We start from the raw sequence: 21,654 nt of genomic DNA on the forward strand, positions 1-21,654 counted from the left end.
ATTATGTGTCTTTAAAAATGTCAGTCATAAAATTTAAAAATTACCAACATCAATTGATACATCCCCCCAAAGCTCAAAATTCACTTTAATTGTAATACATATTTCCTAAAAGGTAAACTCTTTATTTTCTGAAAATGTGGCTTTTTTTTTGTGCATGTGTGTGTTCAGAATTCAAATTTTTTATGCGCTACTTTAAGCATAAAATTTTACGGTTTTTTAAGCTGTTGTAAATTTTAACAATTCTTGAAAAGAGTTTTTATAAGAAGCATTTTTATTGAAAGATGTATTTTACTGTTTGTTTAGCTTGTATTATTTATTATAATATATATTAGTATAAATTTTTTTATTGTTTTATCATATTTTCAATCCTGTATGTGCTTGTGAATTTTTTGATCCTTTCTGATGCTACAAACATGTTTTCGGCATTTAATATCAGTACATTAGAAGGTGAACAATCCAAGTGCACTCCCATGAAGTTTTGATAAACTGCTCGACAATTATTTAGGAACAGATACATTTCGTGAAATAAATGATTGCATGAAATGGTTCAGGAAATGAAACTTCCATGTAATAGAACTGGAGCATTATATTTACCATGCAAAATACTGTATAACTGTTTATCACTGAGTATATACTGTACTGTAAATATTTTTTGTTTTTATTTATTGTTCATCAATAAGAGTTAATGTTTGTTGAAGAATGTAACTACTTAAGGTAGCATTATGTACTATATTGTATTTTATGTACATACATATTGTATAACCTACTAATTTTATTTTAGGGCCTATTTTATTAAAAGGTATTTTCTTGATTATTTTTGAAAACTTGATCAATTTGACTATCCAAACTACTTGAGAGGTTCAGAATCAGTTCAAATTTTTGCCTTTCTACTATATTTTGTTTTATATTTAATCGGTGCTTATTTGTTTAACAGCCCAGAATGAAATGAAATTGTTTGTTTCAGTTAATGCACCAGTCCCTCTTTTTTTTGTGAAGTTATTTTACATAATTTCAAATAGTTTAATTTACATTTAAACTAAAAATTAGCTTAATATGTGTCTATTTTTCAGCATCTAACTGGAGAACTGACAGAAGAGAGGATACTTGGACAAATTCTACTTACACCCAATCAAAAAGTAAGAAACAGTTCTTTTTGGTCAAGTTAACTGCTATGACAAAGGAGTTAGAAGTTATAGCAATCCATATATATGTGAGAATAGAGTTGCAACAAAAAATTGAATTATATAAGTGGAATGTCATAAGATGGACATTGAGGCATGTTCACTTTCAATAGTTCCAATAGATATATTTATTTCAGGAAAGTTCAAAAAAGAATTTGATGAGCACTCAAGTTTTAATTTTAGTGTTTATTGGTAGTTTTTATTCTTAAAGTAAGAGAAATAACTGCAAGAATGCATCAAACGAGAGTTGAAGATGTCAGAAGCTTGTTTAATTCATATCAAAATGGAACTTTTTTGTTTTCAAATGGGAAAATTTTAACTGCATAAAATTTCTTTTGTGTAATTCTTCCTTCCCTAAAATGCAGCAAATTTAAAAAACATTTTTGGGGATATAACAAATACAAAATATTTTGTAAAATTGATAGTGCCCAGGTCAAGTATTTATAAACCATTCTGCATTTAGTAGTTTAGCCATGCTGCATCCATTTTTTTACATTGCAGGGGTAAGTTGATTTACTCTTTGTGGACAACCATGCAAAAAAAGAAGGAAACTAAATTTACAAAAATCATGAATCCATACATTTAAATACAGTGTTTTAACTTTTTAAAAAGAACCAAAAAAATATGGACAAAGTACTTTTACAGGCAGTTTATATAAGATGCAATTTGTCTTCTGTTTTTCTTATGTTATGGTTTGATTTTTGTAACAAATACACTTGCAAAAGTATTTACTATTTCTTCAAAACACTTTTCTGATCTTGTAAGTAAATGGTGCGCATCGGAATATCCATATTTAATACACATTCAAACTTGAATTTATGTGAAACACAAAGTGAAATCGTATTACAACCTTGGAAATCCTAACCAGGAATTCAAAATATCTTTGGTATGGTTTTGCAGATTTTAAAGCGGCTACTAAACAAAGTTTTTACTAAAATTACTTCAAAAAGCACCATGGGCGGATTTATAGGGGGTCAGAGGGGGGCAATTGCCCCCCAGTTTTGGAAGGACTTTATATAGTAACAACACATCTTCCAAAAATTAAAAAAAAAAATCAGTATTTTTTCGTTTTTGAATAGTTCAGAAGAGAATGGGTGGATTTATAGGGGGGGGAGGGGACAATGCCCCCAGTTTTGGGAGGAGTTTATAAAGTAACAACTTATCTTCCAAAATCTTAATAACAAAAAAAAATCATGATTTTTTTCTTTTTTGAATAGGAAATTAAAGTTTATTTTTTCTTTTAAACTTAAAACAGCCGTTTCTTACAAAGTTTGAACAATACTGTACAAGTGCATAATCTACTACTCAAGTGCAAATTATTGATAGGTTCTAAAATCCCAGAAAAGAATTGGCGTAGTATAGCCTACAAGGGCTCTTGAACCAAAAAACCAATCTAACCAACCAAACCTTGAAAATAATTAGACAAGTCTTTGAAACTCCTAAGCAAAGTGTGCTTCAATTTTATTTCTTATCAAGTGTATAAATTAAGAATTGTTCAGATTTGTAGTATGTACTCTCTTGATACCTATTCTCTAAATCTGTGCACCATTTCTTTTAAAGTATTAACTTGCATCACAAAGCACTTTTAAAGCGTAAAACTTAAAAAAAAAATTATTTGCCTATTATTTCCAATTAACCCTTATAAGACTTCAAAATGCAGAATTTTATATCCATTTTAGATAATTTCCTCTGGGGGAGTAACCCCCGGGCCCCCTAAAATTGGAGATATTCTATATCCCACTTAAAAGGGAGCACTGTGTTACTCTCTTAATACCAGTTCCCTCTCTTTTAAGGTCAATTTAAAAAGGACAGCATGATTACACACAGTAATGAAAATGACACATAAAGAAGTAAAGAATGGCCTTACGCATCACAGAAAACAGACAAAAACATAGGAGGGGGGGGGGGCAATTAAAAATGTTGCTCCAAAAAAAAAATCCTGCCCCCCCAGGAACTCAGTCTTAAATCCGCCTATGAAAAGCACTTATTATTAGGTAATGCAAAAACCTATTTAGCTATGAAAATAATATAAAATTTACCAAAAAGAATGGAGTACTACAGTAAATGCTCAACTACTCAAAAAATGTTAAATGTGATTTGGGTCCACCTATTTGCTGGATAGACGAGTGCTTGGAAATTCAAGCTCATTTTTCAAGTATTGAATGTAAATATGGTTGCAAATAGTTAAAAAGCAAAATTTTAAAAGTTATTGTTTCAGAATAGAAGCTGCAATAGGCGAAAACCTCTATTACAAAAACGAACAATTTACAAAAATTGCAATGGCAAAAAAGGAGCATTCTTGCAAATCAGTGCCAGTGGCAGATCTAGACTATGAGTTTGGTTGGAGAGCTTTTTAGAAACTGAGTTTTGGGTGGGATATGCGAAATTACAGTAGAACCTCATCTCCTCGACCCTAGTTCTTCCAGATCTTTGGATAACTAGATGAAGTTTGTTGACATAAAATGATTTATCTTTATGTAAATAACAGTTTTGAATGATGATAGTAAGAATGTTGTAACTATATATAGGCCAAACTTTTGCCTTTTATTTTGTTTAATGTACAGCTCCTGTACAACACGCAAACTTTCTTGCATTAAACTGGTTCCAAATCACTTTCGCCACTTGAAGATATTACTTCACACTCTTTTTATAGATAACTTCATCAGTTATGTCCCAATTCGATTGAAATGTTAATATACCGCACAAAAAAAAACTCTCATAAAAAACGCACAAAAAAGCTGCATAAAAGCAGATTTGAGTGAGCTTCAGAAGAAGCCATTGAAATATTAATTACCATGTTTATCTTACTACTATTATATATGCAAAAGTTTGTAAGGATGTTTGTTACTCTTTCATGCAAAAACTACTAAATTGATTTTAATGAAACTTTACAATAGTATAGTTTACACTTCAGAATTAAAGTAGTTTCCTTCCCGTTATGGGGGAAAATATCCCCTAGGGGGAAACATTAGAACACAATTTTCCCATTAATTCTCTAAAATGGGGGTGAAAATGTTGGATGGGAAGGTATGATTGAAACTAACTCTTGCCCAAACAACGTAATATATTTAGCAGAGTGAAATTGGAGTTCGTGAAACAGTATAATTGAAGACGAATAGCTCATTAAACATCAATTAATTTATTAAAAGATAAAAAACAAAGTATATGGCTTTGACAAAAAGTAAATAAGGATAAGTATATCATTATTGCAAATACCCCGTTGACCTAGACTAATAAGTATTATCAATTGACCCGACTATCGTTCATGAGGAACAAAGTCTTCAATGGACAAACATCATACTACTTCAATTAAACAAAAAAAAGGCTAACAGCCTAAGCTTGCTGAACAGACAGCAAATTGGCTTGCCTGACATGAGCCAACGCGTCTAGGCTGTGCAAGAAGTGAGAGAGAGATCAACTGATAACAGCTTTGCTTATATTCAGAATCTCATTAGCATATCTTCACTTCAATGCTACCTGATCGTGATCTTCAGTGGCCAAGCCCGAAGCGTGTGTACGTGACGTCACATGTTCAAGAAGAATCGACGTTAAATTAGTCACGTCATGGGCAACGCCCACTACACGTGCCGTTCTCTATTCCAAGACTAGTTACGTCACGGATTATAGCGTTCGTTAAGGAACAATGATATGAAAACTGCAAAGATGTAAAATGTTATCTAACATACAAAATGATAATAAACCTTCACTTAGATTGACATACTATGTCTATCAAGGCCTCCCCATTATCATTTTGATAATCTAAAAAATTTGAAAACTGTATAATATTAAACAATCTTTAAAAATTTAGCCATATCCTTTTACAAAACACAATAACAATGTTAATAGAACAACAATTATTAGAACACTTATTTCAACATTAACAAAAAGGAATTCCGGAGATCCGTAACGTCCGAGAAACACAACATCAAAAAAACAGTTCATGTTCGAGGAAAGTTCATCTTGTTAAATCAATTTAAATTTCTTCTCAATTGAAAATTCCTTGTACACATTTGTCTGAAAAATATGAAAAAAAATACACAAGTAACTGTTCAAATCAGCATACGTAATACATTATAAAAAAAAAAAACTCTAGGATTTCTAATATTGATCAATGATAAAATTCACTTTTTGAAAAAAAAAATTGATATACTATGTTTGAGTTCTATTTTAAACTTCTCATAAAGCATTCTGCATCGCTAAGAGAAATTCAAACATTTTTTTTTTTTTTTTGAATTTATCATAAACTTTTGGTCCTTTAAAAATTTGACCCTTAAAGTTGTGACCATTTAAATTCCAGTTTTAATATTTTTATACTTGTTAGGTAAAAAAAAAATTAAATATTTCAAAAAAGTAATTTTAACAATTTTACAATTTTTCCCGTTCAAAAATTAATTAACCCTAATCACTTCATCAATTACCCCACTGGAAAACGATCTAGGGGCTTTTACTTGACTTTTAATGAAGATAACAATCAATCAAATTGTTCACCTTGTAAGAGATTTAACATGAAAAATATCATATGATGTAAGTGCAAATACGAATAGTCAAGAGTTAAAAAAAACATTCTCAAAATTTGGGGGAAAAAAATTTCTTAAAAACAATGTTATTTTTGTTCACAATAAATATTTTCAATAAATGTTTGCAATTCAAAACGGGTTTGAGATTTCGTGAAAATATCTGCCAAATTTTCCTTACTTCGAATATATTTAATGTCAAAAACATTTTTACAAACTAGATCTCTAATAAAAAATAGTTTCACATCTATGTGTTTGCTTCTATGGTTTTCAATAGGTGAATTTACAAAATCAATTGATGTTTGATTGTCAACAAAAAGAATAGATTTAAATTTAGATCTTTTGATTACTTTATTTTCGATGCATTCATCTAATACCCTATCAAACCACATCAATTCCTTAGCGGATTCTGTCATTGCAACAAATTCAGCCTCCATAGTGGATAAGCTTACACTTTTCTGTTTAAATGTACGCCATTCAATCGGCGATTTGTCTAGAAAAACAATTTGTCCGCCTAAGGATGTGCGATTGTCTCGATTTGACGCGAAGTCAGAATCCGAGAAAGTAATCAATTGAATTTTGCTGCATTGTAACTTTAGTTTTAAATCTCTCGTTTTCCAAACATATCCGAGTAATTTGACAAGGCCATTCCAATGAATTATACCAGGATTTGATTGGAATTGACTAAAAATATTTACTGCATATGCAATGTCTGAACGAGTTCTATTTGCTACAAATGCTAAGCAACCTACTAAATTTCTATACGGATATTTTGTCATTTCTTTTACTTCATCATCAGTTTTAGGACAATCAACATTTGAATAAATGACTCCTTTGCTAATGGGTAAAGATGCTACAGGAATGTTAAAATTTTCGAAACGTTCATAAATTTCCTGAATATATTCCAATTGACTTAAACACAAATCATTTTCTTCGTTTAAGAAATCTACCCCTAGCAATTTGCGTGTTTTTCCTAATACTTTTAGATCTAAGTATTCATTCAACATGTTGATTGCGCTATTTATATAACATTCATTTTTACCAAATAAAACAATGTCGTCGACATAAAGAAGTAAAATTACATATTCATTGAAATAAACACAATTACAACTTGAAAATTTAGAAAAACCAATGTTACACAAAACTTTTTCCATTTCATAATACCATAAACGGCCACTTTGATGTAAGCCGTATATAGCCCTTTTGAGTTTACAGTATAAATGTTCTTTACCTTTAATTTCAAAACCTGGAGGTTGTGTCATAAATATGGTTTCCTCTAAAGGTGCATACAAATACGCGCATTTAATATCACATTGAACATGCATCCATTTTTCACATACTACCAATAGTGCGAAAAAAAATCTAATTATGCCGAATTGGACCACCGGAGAGTAGGTCTCCCAAAAATTCAGGCCCCTGATCTGAGTATGACCTTGAGCACATAATCTACTTTTGAAACGTACTACCTGGCCTTCCTCATTTTTCTTTACCGAATAAACCCATCTCGATCCTATTGGTACCGTATTTTCAGGCAATTCAGACAATTTCCACACCTCGCGATTTAACATCACGTCATATTCCTCTTTCATTGATGCCTTCCATTGATCCCATTCTTTTGATTTTAATGCCTGTTTGTAAGTACTCGGAACTTTAATATTCTCCGCTAGTCATGAAGAATTCAAATCTACCTTTGGTCTATTAGCGGAAATTTCACCTTCAAATAGGTCCTTACCTACGAAACTAAACATATTTGGATCATACGCGATATTATGTTTATTGCAATATTTGTGAACATCATGCATGGATCTTAATCTGGTATTTTTCCCTTTCTCAAAAAAATAAATATCATTCCTAGAACTATCCGTCCTGGGTCTAACTTTTCTAACCCAAGTTACACTTTTTAAAGGTTTACTTTTCCCGTCAACTTCGCTTTCTGATTCTGATTGTAATTCGCTTTGACTAGTTCCCCCCTCCTCACTGAAAACAGATTCTTCTGCCGTCTCGTCAAGGTCAGAACTTTCGACTTGAGTGAGAGGCCAATTTGGGGTGACTTTTTCTTTCTCTTTTACGTTCGCGAATTCATCTTTGTAGAAAGTGTTTTCTTTGAAGGACACGTCTATGGATTCTATAATTTTATTGAGTTCAGGAACAAAAATACGATATCCTTTTCGTTTAAAAGCATAACCGACCAACACTCCTTTTTGAGCTTTTGCATCGAGTTTATTTCTTAAATTCTTTTGTATAGCTACGAATACAACTGTGCCAAATGCTCTTAAATGACGAGCCGAAGGTTTTCTACCTCCGTACAGTTCAAAAGGTGTCTTTTTCTGGTTTTTGTGGCAGACGCGATTCCACGTATAGACAAAATATAACATGACTTCAGGCCAGAAATTTTGTGGTAATCCGCTTTCTTGAAGTATTACGCGAGTTGCGTTAGCTACCACCCTGTTAAAGACTTCCGCTACTCCATTTTGCATCGGAGTAAATGGTACAGTTAATTCGTGCTTTATGCCCTTTTCTTTACAAAAATCATCAAACTCATTGTTTACAAACTCAGACCCATTATCTGTTCTTACAAATTTTACTTTTTTACCAATAAAGTTTTCTGCTCTTAAAATATGATACTTCAAAATTTCAGGAACTAGGCTTTTATTACAAATTGGATAAAGTGAACATCTCCGAGAAAAATCATCGATTATGGATAAATAATATCTTTCTCCATTCCTTCCCTTGACACTATATGGTCCCCAAACGTCAGCGTGAAGGAGTTCAATCGGTCGTTTCGACCGAATATTATCTATAGACTTAAAACTAACGCGTTTGAACTTTCCGATTTTACAATTGTCACAATTTAGTTTTATACTTTTAAATTTGGGTAAACCATTAACGGATTTTAAATCACCGGTTTGTCTGATAGAATCTACGTTCACATGAGCAAATCGCTTATGCCAAGTTTCCAAATCTACTGAATTATTTTCAGGAATGGGATTCTTATCTACATGATTATTCTCAGAGATTTCATTATCCACAGTTTCAACAATATACATGCCATTTTCAAGTTTTGCTTTAAAAATTGGACCCTTTTGGCTAGATACCTCCACGAAACCTCCTCCCCCTACAAATTTTGCACCTCCCTGGTCAAATTTAGTACCAGATAAAATATTACGACGTAATTGGGGAGAGTACAATACATTTTGTAAAATTACAGTTTTTTCACCAAAATTAACTTTAACATCTCCTTTTCCGACAATTGGAAAGGTTTTTTCCTTTACTGCTACCCGCCATACGAACATCCCGAACTTTCTCAAAATTCACGAACCAGTCCTTTCTAAAGGAAAAATGATGAGAGGCGGCTGTATCAAAGGTAAATAGGTTCCTAGATCGCCCTGTGCCTGAATGACTTAAATTAGCTTCAGAGACAAAATGTAATTCGTACTCACGTCTGTCGTTGGAAAATGACCGTCTCCATCCTTTGGAATTCCATCGGCGACCTCGACTTCGGTTTCTACTTCGGTTCCATCTATTGGGTCTGTCACTCCTCTGCTGGGGTGAGACTTCTCGGGGATAACCTCGTTGAGTCGTTTGGTGGTTCCGTGGTGGATGACACTTTTTCCGGCTTGGGCATACACGCTTAATGTGGCCCTGTTCGCCGCACGAGTGGCAGATAATCTTTGTCATATAAGCATATGAATTGGCTTCTTTCTCCATATTAAGGTTCTGGCGACCCTCTTCTACTATCAGATCAATGACAACCTTATCGAATCTAAACTCAGGTGCAGGACGTGTGAGAATGTTCTGGACAATATTGTCATATGATCTAGGTAAATTTTGGAGAAGGTGAAACGTCAGGTAATCCTCGGGAAACTCTGGATAAGCTAATTTTATGTTATCAAAAATTCGTTGAAGGCGAGCGGCGAATAAATTTAATTTTTCGCCCTTTTCAAGATGGCACTGATTTAATTGATTAAAATTTTGCATTTGAACACATCGATTATTAGGGAAGAAATGATCCTTTAATTTCTTCCATGACTCCGCAGGATCTTCTATATTTTCAATGATTTTCTTTAAACTTTGGTTGATATTTAAAAAATTAATTGACAGCGCGGCTCTTCTTCGTATTTCGTAATCGCGAACATCTCTAGCGGTGATTTCGGCTTCCTTGCTGATAACGGGCACTTTTTCCGATCCATCTACAATGGACCACGCATTCCTGTCCATAAGAAGGAATTTTGCATTTATTGCCCATTCCGTATAATTTTCATTCGTAAGTGGCTCTATGGTAACCCCAGAAGTAGCCATTATAAATCTTGACTTTTAAATTCGCATGCGCGATAAAAAGAGTCTTGGATGAAAAAATCCTACAGTTCCATTAGGTAGAAAAAGAGTTCACTTCCAAAAAATTTCCGCTTCAAATATCAACTAGTGTAACTTTTCCACAAACATCCGAGATCTCTATGAAATTTTGTAATTTGACTGAAGAACATCGGTAAAGGAAACGACTAACACCATTTTCTTACACATCGCTTGTTACGGCCTCCCCGAATAAAACTTTCTTGCACAACGGTATTTGCTCGAGAAAAAAAATAAAATTTTATTCTCAAAAAAAATTTACAACTGATTGATTCACTTTCAAAGAACTCTACAGGGGAAAGGCAATCTGGGCCCATAACCCCTTGTTGGATGGGAAGGTATGATTGAAACTAACTCTTGCCCAAACAACGTAATATATTTAGCAGAGTGAAATTGGAGTTCGTGAAACAGTATAATTGAAGACGAATAGCTCATTAAACATCAATTAATTTATTAAAAGATAAAAAACAAAGTATATGGCTTTGACAAAAAGTAAATAAGGATAAGTATATCATTATTGCAAATACCCCGTTGACCTAGACTAATAAGTATTATCAATTGACCCGACTATCGTTCATGAGGAATAATAAATTCTTCAATGGACAAACATCATACTACTTCAATTAAACAAAAAAAAGGCTAACAGCCTAAGCTTGCTGAACAGACAGCAAATTGGCTTGCCTGACATGAGCCAACGCGTCTAGGCTGTGCAAGAAGTGAGAGAGAGATCAACTGATAACAGCTTTGCTTATATTCAGAATCTCATTAGCATATCTTCACTTCAATGCTACCTGATCGTGATCTTCAGTGGCCAAGCCCGAAGCGTGTGTACGTGACGTCACATGTTCAAGAAGAATCGACGTTAAATTAGTCACGTCATGGGCAACGCCCTCTACACGTGCCGTTCTCTATTCCAAGACTAGTTACGTCACAGATTCTAGCGTTCGTTAAGGAACAATGATATGAAAACTGCAAATATGTAAAATGTTATCTAACATACAAAATGATAATAAACCTTCACTTAGATTGACATACTATGTCTATCAGAAAAAATACTTGCGCATATTAACATACGTCAATCAAAATCTGATTTTTCTGCTGAAGATGGCATCCGTTAGAAATTTCTAAGTAGAAAAAAAAACAAGTTATGAGCTTTTTAGTTCCATGTTCGAAGGCTTTCATCAACCCAATTCGGTATTTAGTGTATCATCATAACTCTGTCGATAACTAGAATTGTTGCATTGTTGAATATTTTTGCTTTTCATCTAACTGTTCAAAACTTTTCTCAAGTCAAATCTTAAAGTAATGTTTTCTCACAAGATTGACAAATAATAAATGGTTGGTTGGGGTAAGTGGGGCCCCTTTTAAGAACAGTTCATTTTCAAAAACTTATACAAATATTTTGAAGCAAAAAAAAAATTTAAACTTATTGTCTTATTTTATCTTAGACATTATTAATAAACAAAAGTTCATCATCATTTTCTAAACTAATGCTTTAAATATTCTTTACAATTGTAGTTTAAAAAAAGCCAGATGGGTGTCTCACTTGCCCCATAATAAGGGGTAAGTGGGTCATCCCCCTTTTATTTAAATTTAAATCAAGCATATCTAAAAAAGGGGTTATAGGGTTTTACTCGATAAAGTGTGTAAACTTTTAGTATGAATTATTTTTTTGTAAGCGCATTTATTTATGAGATATTTACTGTCTTTTTTAATCTGTATCAGGGAAAATTTTAAAGCAATTTCATTTGTGAAATGTATTGAAAACCCATAGGTATATATTTTACTTTGAGATATAAAGGTGTGTTGAATGAACGTAGTACAGTTGATTTAAGATCAATTTTGGTAAATAGCCAAAACTATAAGCTGGAAAATAAATAGGAAACACTGAAAAGGCTGTGTGTATTTAAAGTTGACTAAGGAAGAACAACTATCATACCCAACTTCATCCTCAGTTATAATTCCAATATCATCTGCACCAGGCCAGTAAAAAGCCACTATTTCCATTCGTTCTTGCAAATTCAGCAGTATTTTTTTTTTTTTTAAATTTGTATCATTAATTTCCAACATTAGACCTACAAATACTCTATGGTTTACTTTGATGTATGTTTCACAAATTCATAATCACCAGCTTTAGCAGTTTTTGTAGCTAAACTATCAATTTCTACTAGGTCATCATAGTTTTCTTGTATTTCACTAATACAAATATTTAATTACAGTTGGTTTTAATTTTAAAATCTTCACTATTATATGGGTACCCTTTTTTACCCCATATAGCGAAAATTTACAAGGTAAGTGGGACTCCTCCTCTTAAACACTTATTAATAACATTTTATGCAAAAATTCTTGTTACAGCATGCACTTTAAAGTAAACTATACTTGAAAAATTAATGATCACAAAAAAAATAATAGTAACTAACCTGGAAACACTTCTTTGAAAATTGTTGCTTGAATTTGCAAAAAAACATTTTTTAGAATTTTTTTTAATTAATTGCTATGGGGTCATTCCATGTCAAGTGTGATCCAAAATTTCAGACATTTTTTCCCTCACCTTTTTGTATTTCTTTGTAATGTGGCTCATCGATTGCACCCTTCGAGGTAATCAAAAGTTCAAGTTTTTAGATTTTTATCTTTTTTTTTTTAAATTTTTATTTATGAGACTCTGATTTTTAGAAAAACCCTCTTTTTTTCATGAGTGCTTGAACATAAAATGCATGATAACTCAGCATCAAATACAGATAGAAAGATTTGGTGAAAAGCATTCAAGTATATTAGTTGCTACAGGGTCCATTATGAAAGTAATGAGCATTTACTGGCAAAATATATTTATTGATCGTAATTTGTACAAAGGTTCAATATTCGTCAAAATACATTCCTCCTGCATCAATACACTTGCGGAGACGTGTTTGCTACGCCTGAAAGGCACCCTGAAACTCTTCCAAGGGAATGCCTCTCAGGAACGTTGTAACATGGTGTTGGATGTTTCCCAAGGTTCCCCAATGTTTTCCTTTCTTCTCTCTCTCTCTCTGTCTTTAGTCGCGGAAACAAAAAGAAGTCACATGAAGCTAAGTAGGGACTGTAAGGTGGTGAGGGATCACCGGGGGGAGGGGGACATCCATAACGGGGTTCGTCGGCGACCTCCTCCTGGCTCTCTTTGAATGCCTTGTGCCACTTCCCAGACTGTGATCTTGAAATGCAATCGTCCTTGAAGGCTTCTTGCAGCATCTGGAATGTTTCGGTTGCATTTTTTCCAAACCTCACGCAAAACTTTATGGCGTATCATTGTTCAAGCGAACGCTCCATTGCGTTATGTTACAAAAGTTGAAAACATACTTCAAGCGGAGGCACTTATCTCCGCTCACACTGCTCGAAAGCAACTGACGACTGGATGCATTGAAAGGGCATATCCCGCACCACATTTCCCAGCCGGTTTTACCGTGCTGCCATCTATCGTCGCGTCAAAAAAAATATTAAGCTCATTACTTTCATAATGGACCCTGTATTTTATATGATATGCAACATAACTGATTTTATAAATATTTTCCTTTTTAAAAAAATTAATTTAAAATTTAAATAATGAATTTTTTATAAAAAAATTCTCAAAACTTTGTGTGTATTTTATCTTTGTTTGTGCAAAATTTCAAGTTGGGATCAAAATGGGATCATGTTTCTATGAATTTTTGAATAAAATTTGACTTAAGAAATAATGATATTTTTAAGATTCTGATTAGTTAAATATGCGGTTATCTTACTAGTGATGGTCTAGTGAGTTGTAAGTAAACATGGTTATGCTTGAAATGAGTTGGCACAAACTTGTAGATCGGTAAGCATCCCCCCCCCCCCCACACACTACTTTTAATCTTTTTTTTTTTTTTTTTCAAAACTGTTTTCAAAATGCAAGAAAAAAAATAAATAAACAAGCAAATAAAATAAAACAAAATGAAGAGTAAACGTATAAAAAGTGGATAACTGTTCTTCTTTAAAACAAGACGAAGTACATTCCCCCCCTCTCACCCAAACATACGATTAACACTATATTAGTATCATGCTTCACCCGGGGATTGAATTAAGGATTTTTTTGCCCCATATGTTTTTTTTTCAGACAAAGTTTTTTTTTTTTTTTTATCGATCTTAACTTCACAAAGTGTACTTTACTAATTTAATATCTGATAAGGAAAGTTATGATTCATTTCATCACTCACACCTGCACCAACCTTCACTTTTAGAGGGAGGAAAGAAATAGTTTGCCCCAAGATCCTAGCAAAATAGTAGTGTTTCCCCCCATGTTGTTTCAGTGTTTTTCCATTCTTTTCTTGCTAAACTAAAAATAAATCAAAGTATCAGATCATATGTATGTCCACATAACTGTCTTTCTTCAACATCTGGAAGGCAGCTGTTTTTTTCCTTTCTTTACTGCTAGTTTTCCTTTTAATTTCTGTTGTAAATGAGAGTAATGCAACGAGATATATTTATACATATATTAAAAGCAGTTATAGATCAAACAAATTTTGAGCTAGTTTGAGCATAACCTTCTATGTTGTTAAGCTTCATTCCAGATTGCCTCCCCCCCCCCCCTCATCTTCGCCCTACGGTCCTACTTTCCAAAGAAAAAAAAATCTGCAAATGAGTGTGGTTCTTTTTGTCTGTTAAAGTTTTCCTGACTTTTAGTTTTATGACCCCCCCCCCCCCCCATTTATAAGCCTTAGTCACTACTGATGTTTGGCAGCATCTCAGTTTGTTATGATTATTACTTTTTTTATACAGCCAGCTTTTTTATTTATTTATTTATTTTTTGAATACAGTTTTGAAAAAAAAAAAAAAGATGGTGGTGTGGCGGGGGCAGGGGAGGGGGGATTAACAATCTACACATTTATGTCAGCTTATTTCAAGCATAGTCATGATTAATTACTAGTACTTACTAGACCATCACAAGTAAGAGAACCCCATATTTAACTAAATAGAATCTGAAAAAATTCATCTTTCTTAACACTAGAACCGCGGATGGGGTCATTTTGACCCAAAAGCAATTTTGTTTCCGATTTCTTCAAAAAGTTACGAACGAAATTGAAAAAAAAGTTGTGACTTTTTCTATTTTTATACCAATAATAATCTGTGAAATTATGATACGTTAAATACTTACCACTTTTCTGTTTTTAATACTTATACCTAAAACTGCAGAATGGGTCATTTTGATCCCATTATAATCACAAGCACTAAAGTTGCAGTTCAACGTTTCCTAGAATAGGAAATGCATTTTCAGTCCTCTCTCCATTTCCCAGATGAAAGCAGAACAATACTTCAAGGTCAGTAAATTGTTACTGATAACAGAAGTGCAGGAGGGGGGGGCATCTGCAATAGTAGTAACAAGTGTTGCATACGCCCCCCCCCCCTCCCCTAACATTATCCTTCCTTGTGGGAATAATGCGTCTGGTTAGTGTACTCAAGGAATGTTTTCTTTCTGATGTTTTTTGTTTCGGCCTAGAAGGGAAAGTGGTGAACTGGTGCACATCCAGTTCTTTATAACTTCACAACTGGTTGTTTGCATTGCTTTGGATAGTTTGATTGTACCAGTCTGTTCGATTTTTTTGGGCCTTGTTTACACAGAGATAAAATTGATCTGAAGTGAAAATGGCTGGAAGAAATAGGCGTAAATTAACAGTTAACGATGCCCTCGAATATATGCGACAATTATCGAAAAATGAATCCGAAAACGATAATGATGAAGAAATTGTTTTCAACGATGCTGAATATCTGCCCCCAGATGAGGAAAATATTTCCTCGGATGTAGATACCGTATCTAATTTTTCTGGACAATGTACTAGCAGAAAAACTACTTATGGGTGGAAAAGGCAATATGTACGTAAACGAAAAAGTTGTCGAATTCAAATCCAGATGAAATAAAATCTGGAACTTTTGTTACAAATGGCAAGGCCCTCGAATATATGCAACAATTATCGGAAAATGAATCCGAAAACGATAATGATGAAGAATTTGTTTTCAGCGATGATGAATATGTGCCCGCAGATGAAGAAAATATTTCCTCGAATGAAGATACCGTATCTAATTTTTTTGGACAATGTAATAGCAGAAAAACTACGGGAGGAAATTTACACTACAAAGTGAAATGAATAAATGATTACAGTTAATGGGAGAGAATTTTATATCTTACTATTATATTGTATAATCTTAGTATTACTCTTGTTCATCAAAAATATTTTTTTACCTCCTTCTAAACATCAAAGAACCCATTTTAAGCTTTGGGTCAAATTGACCCCTGCCTGCGGTTTTAGGTATACGGAAATTTCCGCGGTTCTAGTGTTAAATCAAATTTTATTCAAAAATTCAAAAAAAAAAATATGGCATTGAGATCCCAACTTGAAATTTTGTACAAACAAAGATAAAATACACACAAATTTTTGAGATTTTTTTTTGAAAAAAATTTGTTATCTGTTTTCCGAGAAATTTGAATTTTAAATTTATTTTTTTAAAAACGAAACTGTTTATGAAATGTCATGTTGCATATCATATTAAACAGTAACTAATGTACTTTAAAATGCTTTTTACCAAATCTTTCTATCTGTAGTTGAAGCTGAGTTATCATTCATTTTATGTTTCAGCATCCATGAAAAAAAGAGGGTTTTTCTAAAAATTGAAGTCTCATAAATAAAAAAATAAAAGAGATAAAAATCTAAAAATTTGGACTTTTGATTACCTCAAAGGATACAATGTATGAGCCAAATTTCAAAGAAATAGAAGGAGGTAAGGGAAAAAACTTTGGATCACTTGACATGACCAAGAAAAAAAACCCACCAAACCCAAATAAATGCAAAACCAATTCACGGTGATGAAATATTACTCGATCATTGTGAAAAAGTTTTAAAACTTTATCCAAATTTCAGTTTGGGGGGGGGGAGTGACCCGCTTTCCCCAGTGACCCACTTCCCCCAACCAACCCTACCACAAATTTGGTAACGTTTTAAATCGTACGAAGAACCTACAATAATTGAAAATTCCCAGGATAACTAAAGCAAGTATAAGGGGATTATGTGCGGCTACATTTTTTTAAACATTTACTTCAATAGCCGTATAGAGATGGTTTGACATTCTATATTCCGAAAAATTAATAATAAATAAATAAATCAACTGATAATTCTTTTTAAACAATTGAAAGTTTAATTTTATATTTTGGAAGTTCTTCAAATTTGTTTGTGCTTAAACGTCGTGCTTTCGTTTCTAAATGAATACTATATTGTGCTTATACTATTTTGTTTATACTTATTGCTATTTTACTTTTATGGATAGGGAAGAAGCTCTATTTTTAATAACTTCAAAGCTTTGTGTTTTTAGTTCTTTCAGTTAAAACAGTTAACAAATTAAACTAGCAATTGTTTCTCATAATTATTACTGATCCAGGCAATGCTGGAAATTTTTGATAGTATAGTAGAATCTCGAAAATCCGAGGTAATTCGGGCTCAAGCCACCTCAGAAAACTGAAAACTCGGATTATGCGGAAAATTCTTAGATTTTAAAATTTGACACTATTCGAACAGTGTAGGTTCCTGCACCTTTTGCTTCCTAGTACAATAAAAAGCATGTGGTGCCTCTGCAAAGATTTTCTCTCACCTTTTTTTGATTCCCTCTAAACGAATTTTGATAAGTTTTTCTAATGATGTCTAAAAGTATTTTTGTGTGTGAATTTGTATTCAACCAAAAAAATACATTTTGGCTGTCCTTGAATTCATTTTGATATTTTTTGTCATGACATTTGAATGTGTGTGGGCATGTGTATGTACATCGTATAACTCAAAAGCAGTAAGTCGTAGAAGATTAAAATTTCGTTTATTCAACTCACATGACATCAAATTGCGTATGTGATGTGTTGTCTGTTGATTGAAATCGAACATTTGAAAAGCGCTACTTCTTTGTTCTTTGTGGAAGAGCAAAATTAATTTTAAGTCCTTTTTTGTATCAAGTTAGTTGATTTGAGGCATCTGGGATAGGAAATTAACCCATCTATAGTAATTAATGAATATTTATTAGCAATTGCATTGTTGATACATACCTCTCAACATCTTTATTTTGCAGTTTATAACGCTTTGCAATAGTGAAAAGATACTGATATTCAGATTTTATTGCAAATAATCTTTTAGCTGTTAAAAAAAAGTGTGGGGGAGAAGGGAGCTATTGTGGACATCTGGAATATTTCTGTTGTTTGTTGTTCAAAATTTCTCTGTTAATTAATGCATAATGACAACACCAACATGCACTTCCATGTGTAGTTTCATGACAGCACACTTGATACTTCAATAGCAAATTACAAAAGAAAGTTTTCATAGTGGAAAAGTAAATTTTGGATTTTCTTTTAATTGTTAAATTAAACTTTTTTAATTTATTATTTCAAGTAAAAAGAGATAATATATCATAAATAAATGTATTAAATATATATTTTGATATTCAGTTCTGCCTTGCATAGTTTTAATTAATAATTAAAAGGTTTAATCAAAAAAATTTGCCCCATAGGGTTAGAGTGGACACTCGGTGATGGGGCTATTGTGGATACATGGTAATGAAGTTTCTGTGGACTTATGTCCACACTAATCCCTTGCAGCTTTGAGTGAGAAAAAAATAAGGAATAAAATATAATATATTTTATGTTATTTGCCTGACAAGTATGCATTCAATTACAAAGGATTTTATGTCCCACTTTTTCCTATTTTAGGTTTCATTTACAAAATAAGATAGATTTTCGTAAAGTGATGAGTTCTTTTACGAATGATTTTATCTAGTTCTTCATCATATTAAATTTTGGGATTTTATTTTTTACCAATTGCTTCATGAAATGATTAATTGGAAATGATAAAATAATGACATTTAGAAAGGATTCTGTGTGTTTTTGCACCTTTTTAAGCTTTTTTTTTTACTAAATGAGTTTGCTTATTGAAAGATGATAAATCAATTTACCAAGGAATTCTGTCATTTTCACACATTTTTTATTATTATTTGTTTATAATTCAAATTACCAATGACATAAGCCTTAATGACTTTGTGTTGGTCAACTTTATGGAAAAAAATTAGCATTTTACACTATGTTGGACAAGTGGAGGCCGTATACAAATCAACTGATTTCATTATGCATTTTTTCTGAGGAAAAGTTGAACAAAATAGTTCTTTGAAGTACAGAAAATTATTCTTTTTCCACGTTGGAAAATATATGTCCCAAGTATCGTGAAATGAAATTGTAGGGAAACTACCAGCGCAAGAATCAATGCTAGTAGCACACTGTAAAAAAAATCCGAAGCGTTATTGATTATTTACGTTGAAAGTTGCATGATTTCACGGGTTTCTACCCATTTCCCCATAAAATCAATTATCTTTGGAAAATAGTTTTCTGAATTGCTTCAATGTGCATGAATGTAGACTCCCCAATGGTGTGAAAAATATTTTTAGCTACCAGTTTAAAGATTTACTGAATATTTATTAAATGTATCGTCTCACACCCGATTACGGCCCATCCAGGTTCACTAAGCTCTCAATGAGAGATCTCCCATTTCTTCGGAAAGATCAAAGGCTAGTTTCACAAAGGTTAATGATTTTTAGCAGAAAACGTTCCTGGGTTTTGCAAGTAATGTTATTGACAGAAATTGGGCATATGGAAGAGCTGCCTATTAATTTCCAGGAACATTTCTAAATTATTTTTACGGTGCATTTTCTCCTCTGCATTTCACATTTAACATTTAATGTTGATATCTTCAATAATAGTGTAAAGTAAAAAAAAATTCTATTCTGCAATAAAATAGATTTTTTTTATCTAACTAAAAGGGAATAGTAACTTTCAAACACTTGAATTTGTCTATAAAATAATTTCTTTATTTTTAGACAATTTATAGTTACGAATAATATCTTAAACTTTTGTTATTAAAAAAAATAAGCTTTGTTAAGGTTAACATTAGCTAAGGAATCTGCTATTTAGATTAACACTTATTTATTTATGTTTTTGAATCCACTGTTTACATTGCTTAATTAGCATTCTAGCTTGTCCACGCGAGCCCCTTAGCTTGACCACACTAAGCAACCTTTTTTGAAATTTTTTTTATTAAATAACTGTTTGGCCAAATGTTTTAATATATCAATTAAAATAAGTGCAAATTATTGTTATAAAAAATCAAACTTATTTAAAACTGTACTTAGTATACTTTTTTTTCAGAAAAATTCAAAATTTGTCCACACTAGCCCCCTTCTCCCCTACCCAAAATACAAATAAATCACCTCCAATTAAACGGAATCTCGGATTTTCGAGACTCTACTGTAACTGTATTAAATTTTACATTTGTACATAACTTTTTATACACAGCATGTATGAAGCATGAGATTTCATTCATTTTAAATCAATGTTGTTGGAGCTTTTGCTAATGAACAGTGTTTTTATAAATCAGTTTCCACCACTACTAGAGTAGAAGTTACTAATTACATGATGATCCAAGCTTATTTTAGTAGTATAAATATTTGTTGTCAGTTAATGCTGATTTTTTTAATGAAATATTTGTTACATAAAAATGTGTATCATATATACCTGCATATAAATCAAGCACTGTAATAGGAAAAACCAGGTTCATAGTTGATGGTTTTGATTTATAAATTGGGGAAGTATTTCCAAAAGTTTTTTCCTAACAATACTTAGTAAATATATTCACAAAACCCAGGAAATTTTCAAGCTTTTAATCCAACCAAAGAAATAATAAACTGGGACATTTATTCATTCAGTTTTATATGGATGCCTCACTTGCCAAATCGATTAACTCCATAAAACAAAAAGTCGAGAAAAGTTAGAAAGAAGATACCCTCGTCTTACATTATCTGCCATCACATGATCAGAAATGTACTGAGCAAAAACTTTAATATAAATTCACATGCTAAGCATTGATTAAGCATTATTTGAGCAGAAATGATTTTTTTTTAAAGTGGAGTTAATCGATTTGGCAATTGAAGCATCCATATGTCCTTATTGTTAATTACAGACTGATTACAATTAAGGCTCAGCTAAACAAAAATATGAGGTACACCACAGTTTGGATTTACAAATTTTCTTGATAATTACATTAATATTAGAGCTTGTTTTATGAAAAAAAAAGTAATGTGACTACAAGAAATCTAAAAGGTCATGTTGTTGACTTTAATTCAGAATAAAATCAGAAGTTAACAAAAATTGCGATCATGAAAATAACCCTCAAATTACGAATTAGGATTGCAAAACCATTCATGTATGAATAAGAAAATCGAGCATTTCTAATCATAACCATGTTTATTACATTCCATTTAAGCTCATTTTAATACCATGCATGTGGTTTTTAAGAGAAATACAGTAATTTAACAAAAAAAAAAAAAAAAACTCTATGATAGTAAAAATAACTTTACTTTTTTGCTTAGCATGCTTTATAGTCTCCACTTTTTAGAAAAAAAAATAATATGTAAAACCCAAATAGCAGATGTTTAAAGATTGCTACTCAGTTTCAGAAACACTAAAATAATGTAAGCTACTTTTTCACATACAAGCGAAGAAATGCATGTACTGCTTTCAGCGTGCAATTGTTTTGCATCCTGCCCAAGAATCG

General features: G+C 32.2%; 1 protein-coding gene across 1 annotated transcript in view; it reads left to right on the forward strand.

Annotated features, from left to right (window-relative positions):
- LOC129219249 (homeobox protein 2-like) overlaps positions 1 to 21,654 on the forward strand; it is a 79,173-nt gene that overhangs the window by 50,590 nt on the left and 6,929 nt on the right. The window contains exon 8 of the mRNA XM_054853575.1: positions 1,071 to 1,136. Coding sequence (XP_054709550.1) covers positions 1,071 to 1,136 — 66 coding nt within the window. The remainder of the gene's footprint in view (positions 1 to 1,070; positions 1,137 to 21,654) is intronic.

The sequence above is a fragment of the Uloborus diversus genome, chromosome 3 (assembly GCF_026930045.1).
Source record: "Uloborus diversus isolate 005 chromosome 3, Udiv.v.3.1, whole genome shotgun sequence".
NCBI classification, from domain to species: domain Eukaryota; kingdom Metazoa; phylum Arthropoda; class Arachnida; order Araneae; family Uloboridae; genus Uloborus; species Uloborus diversus.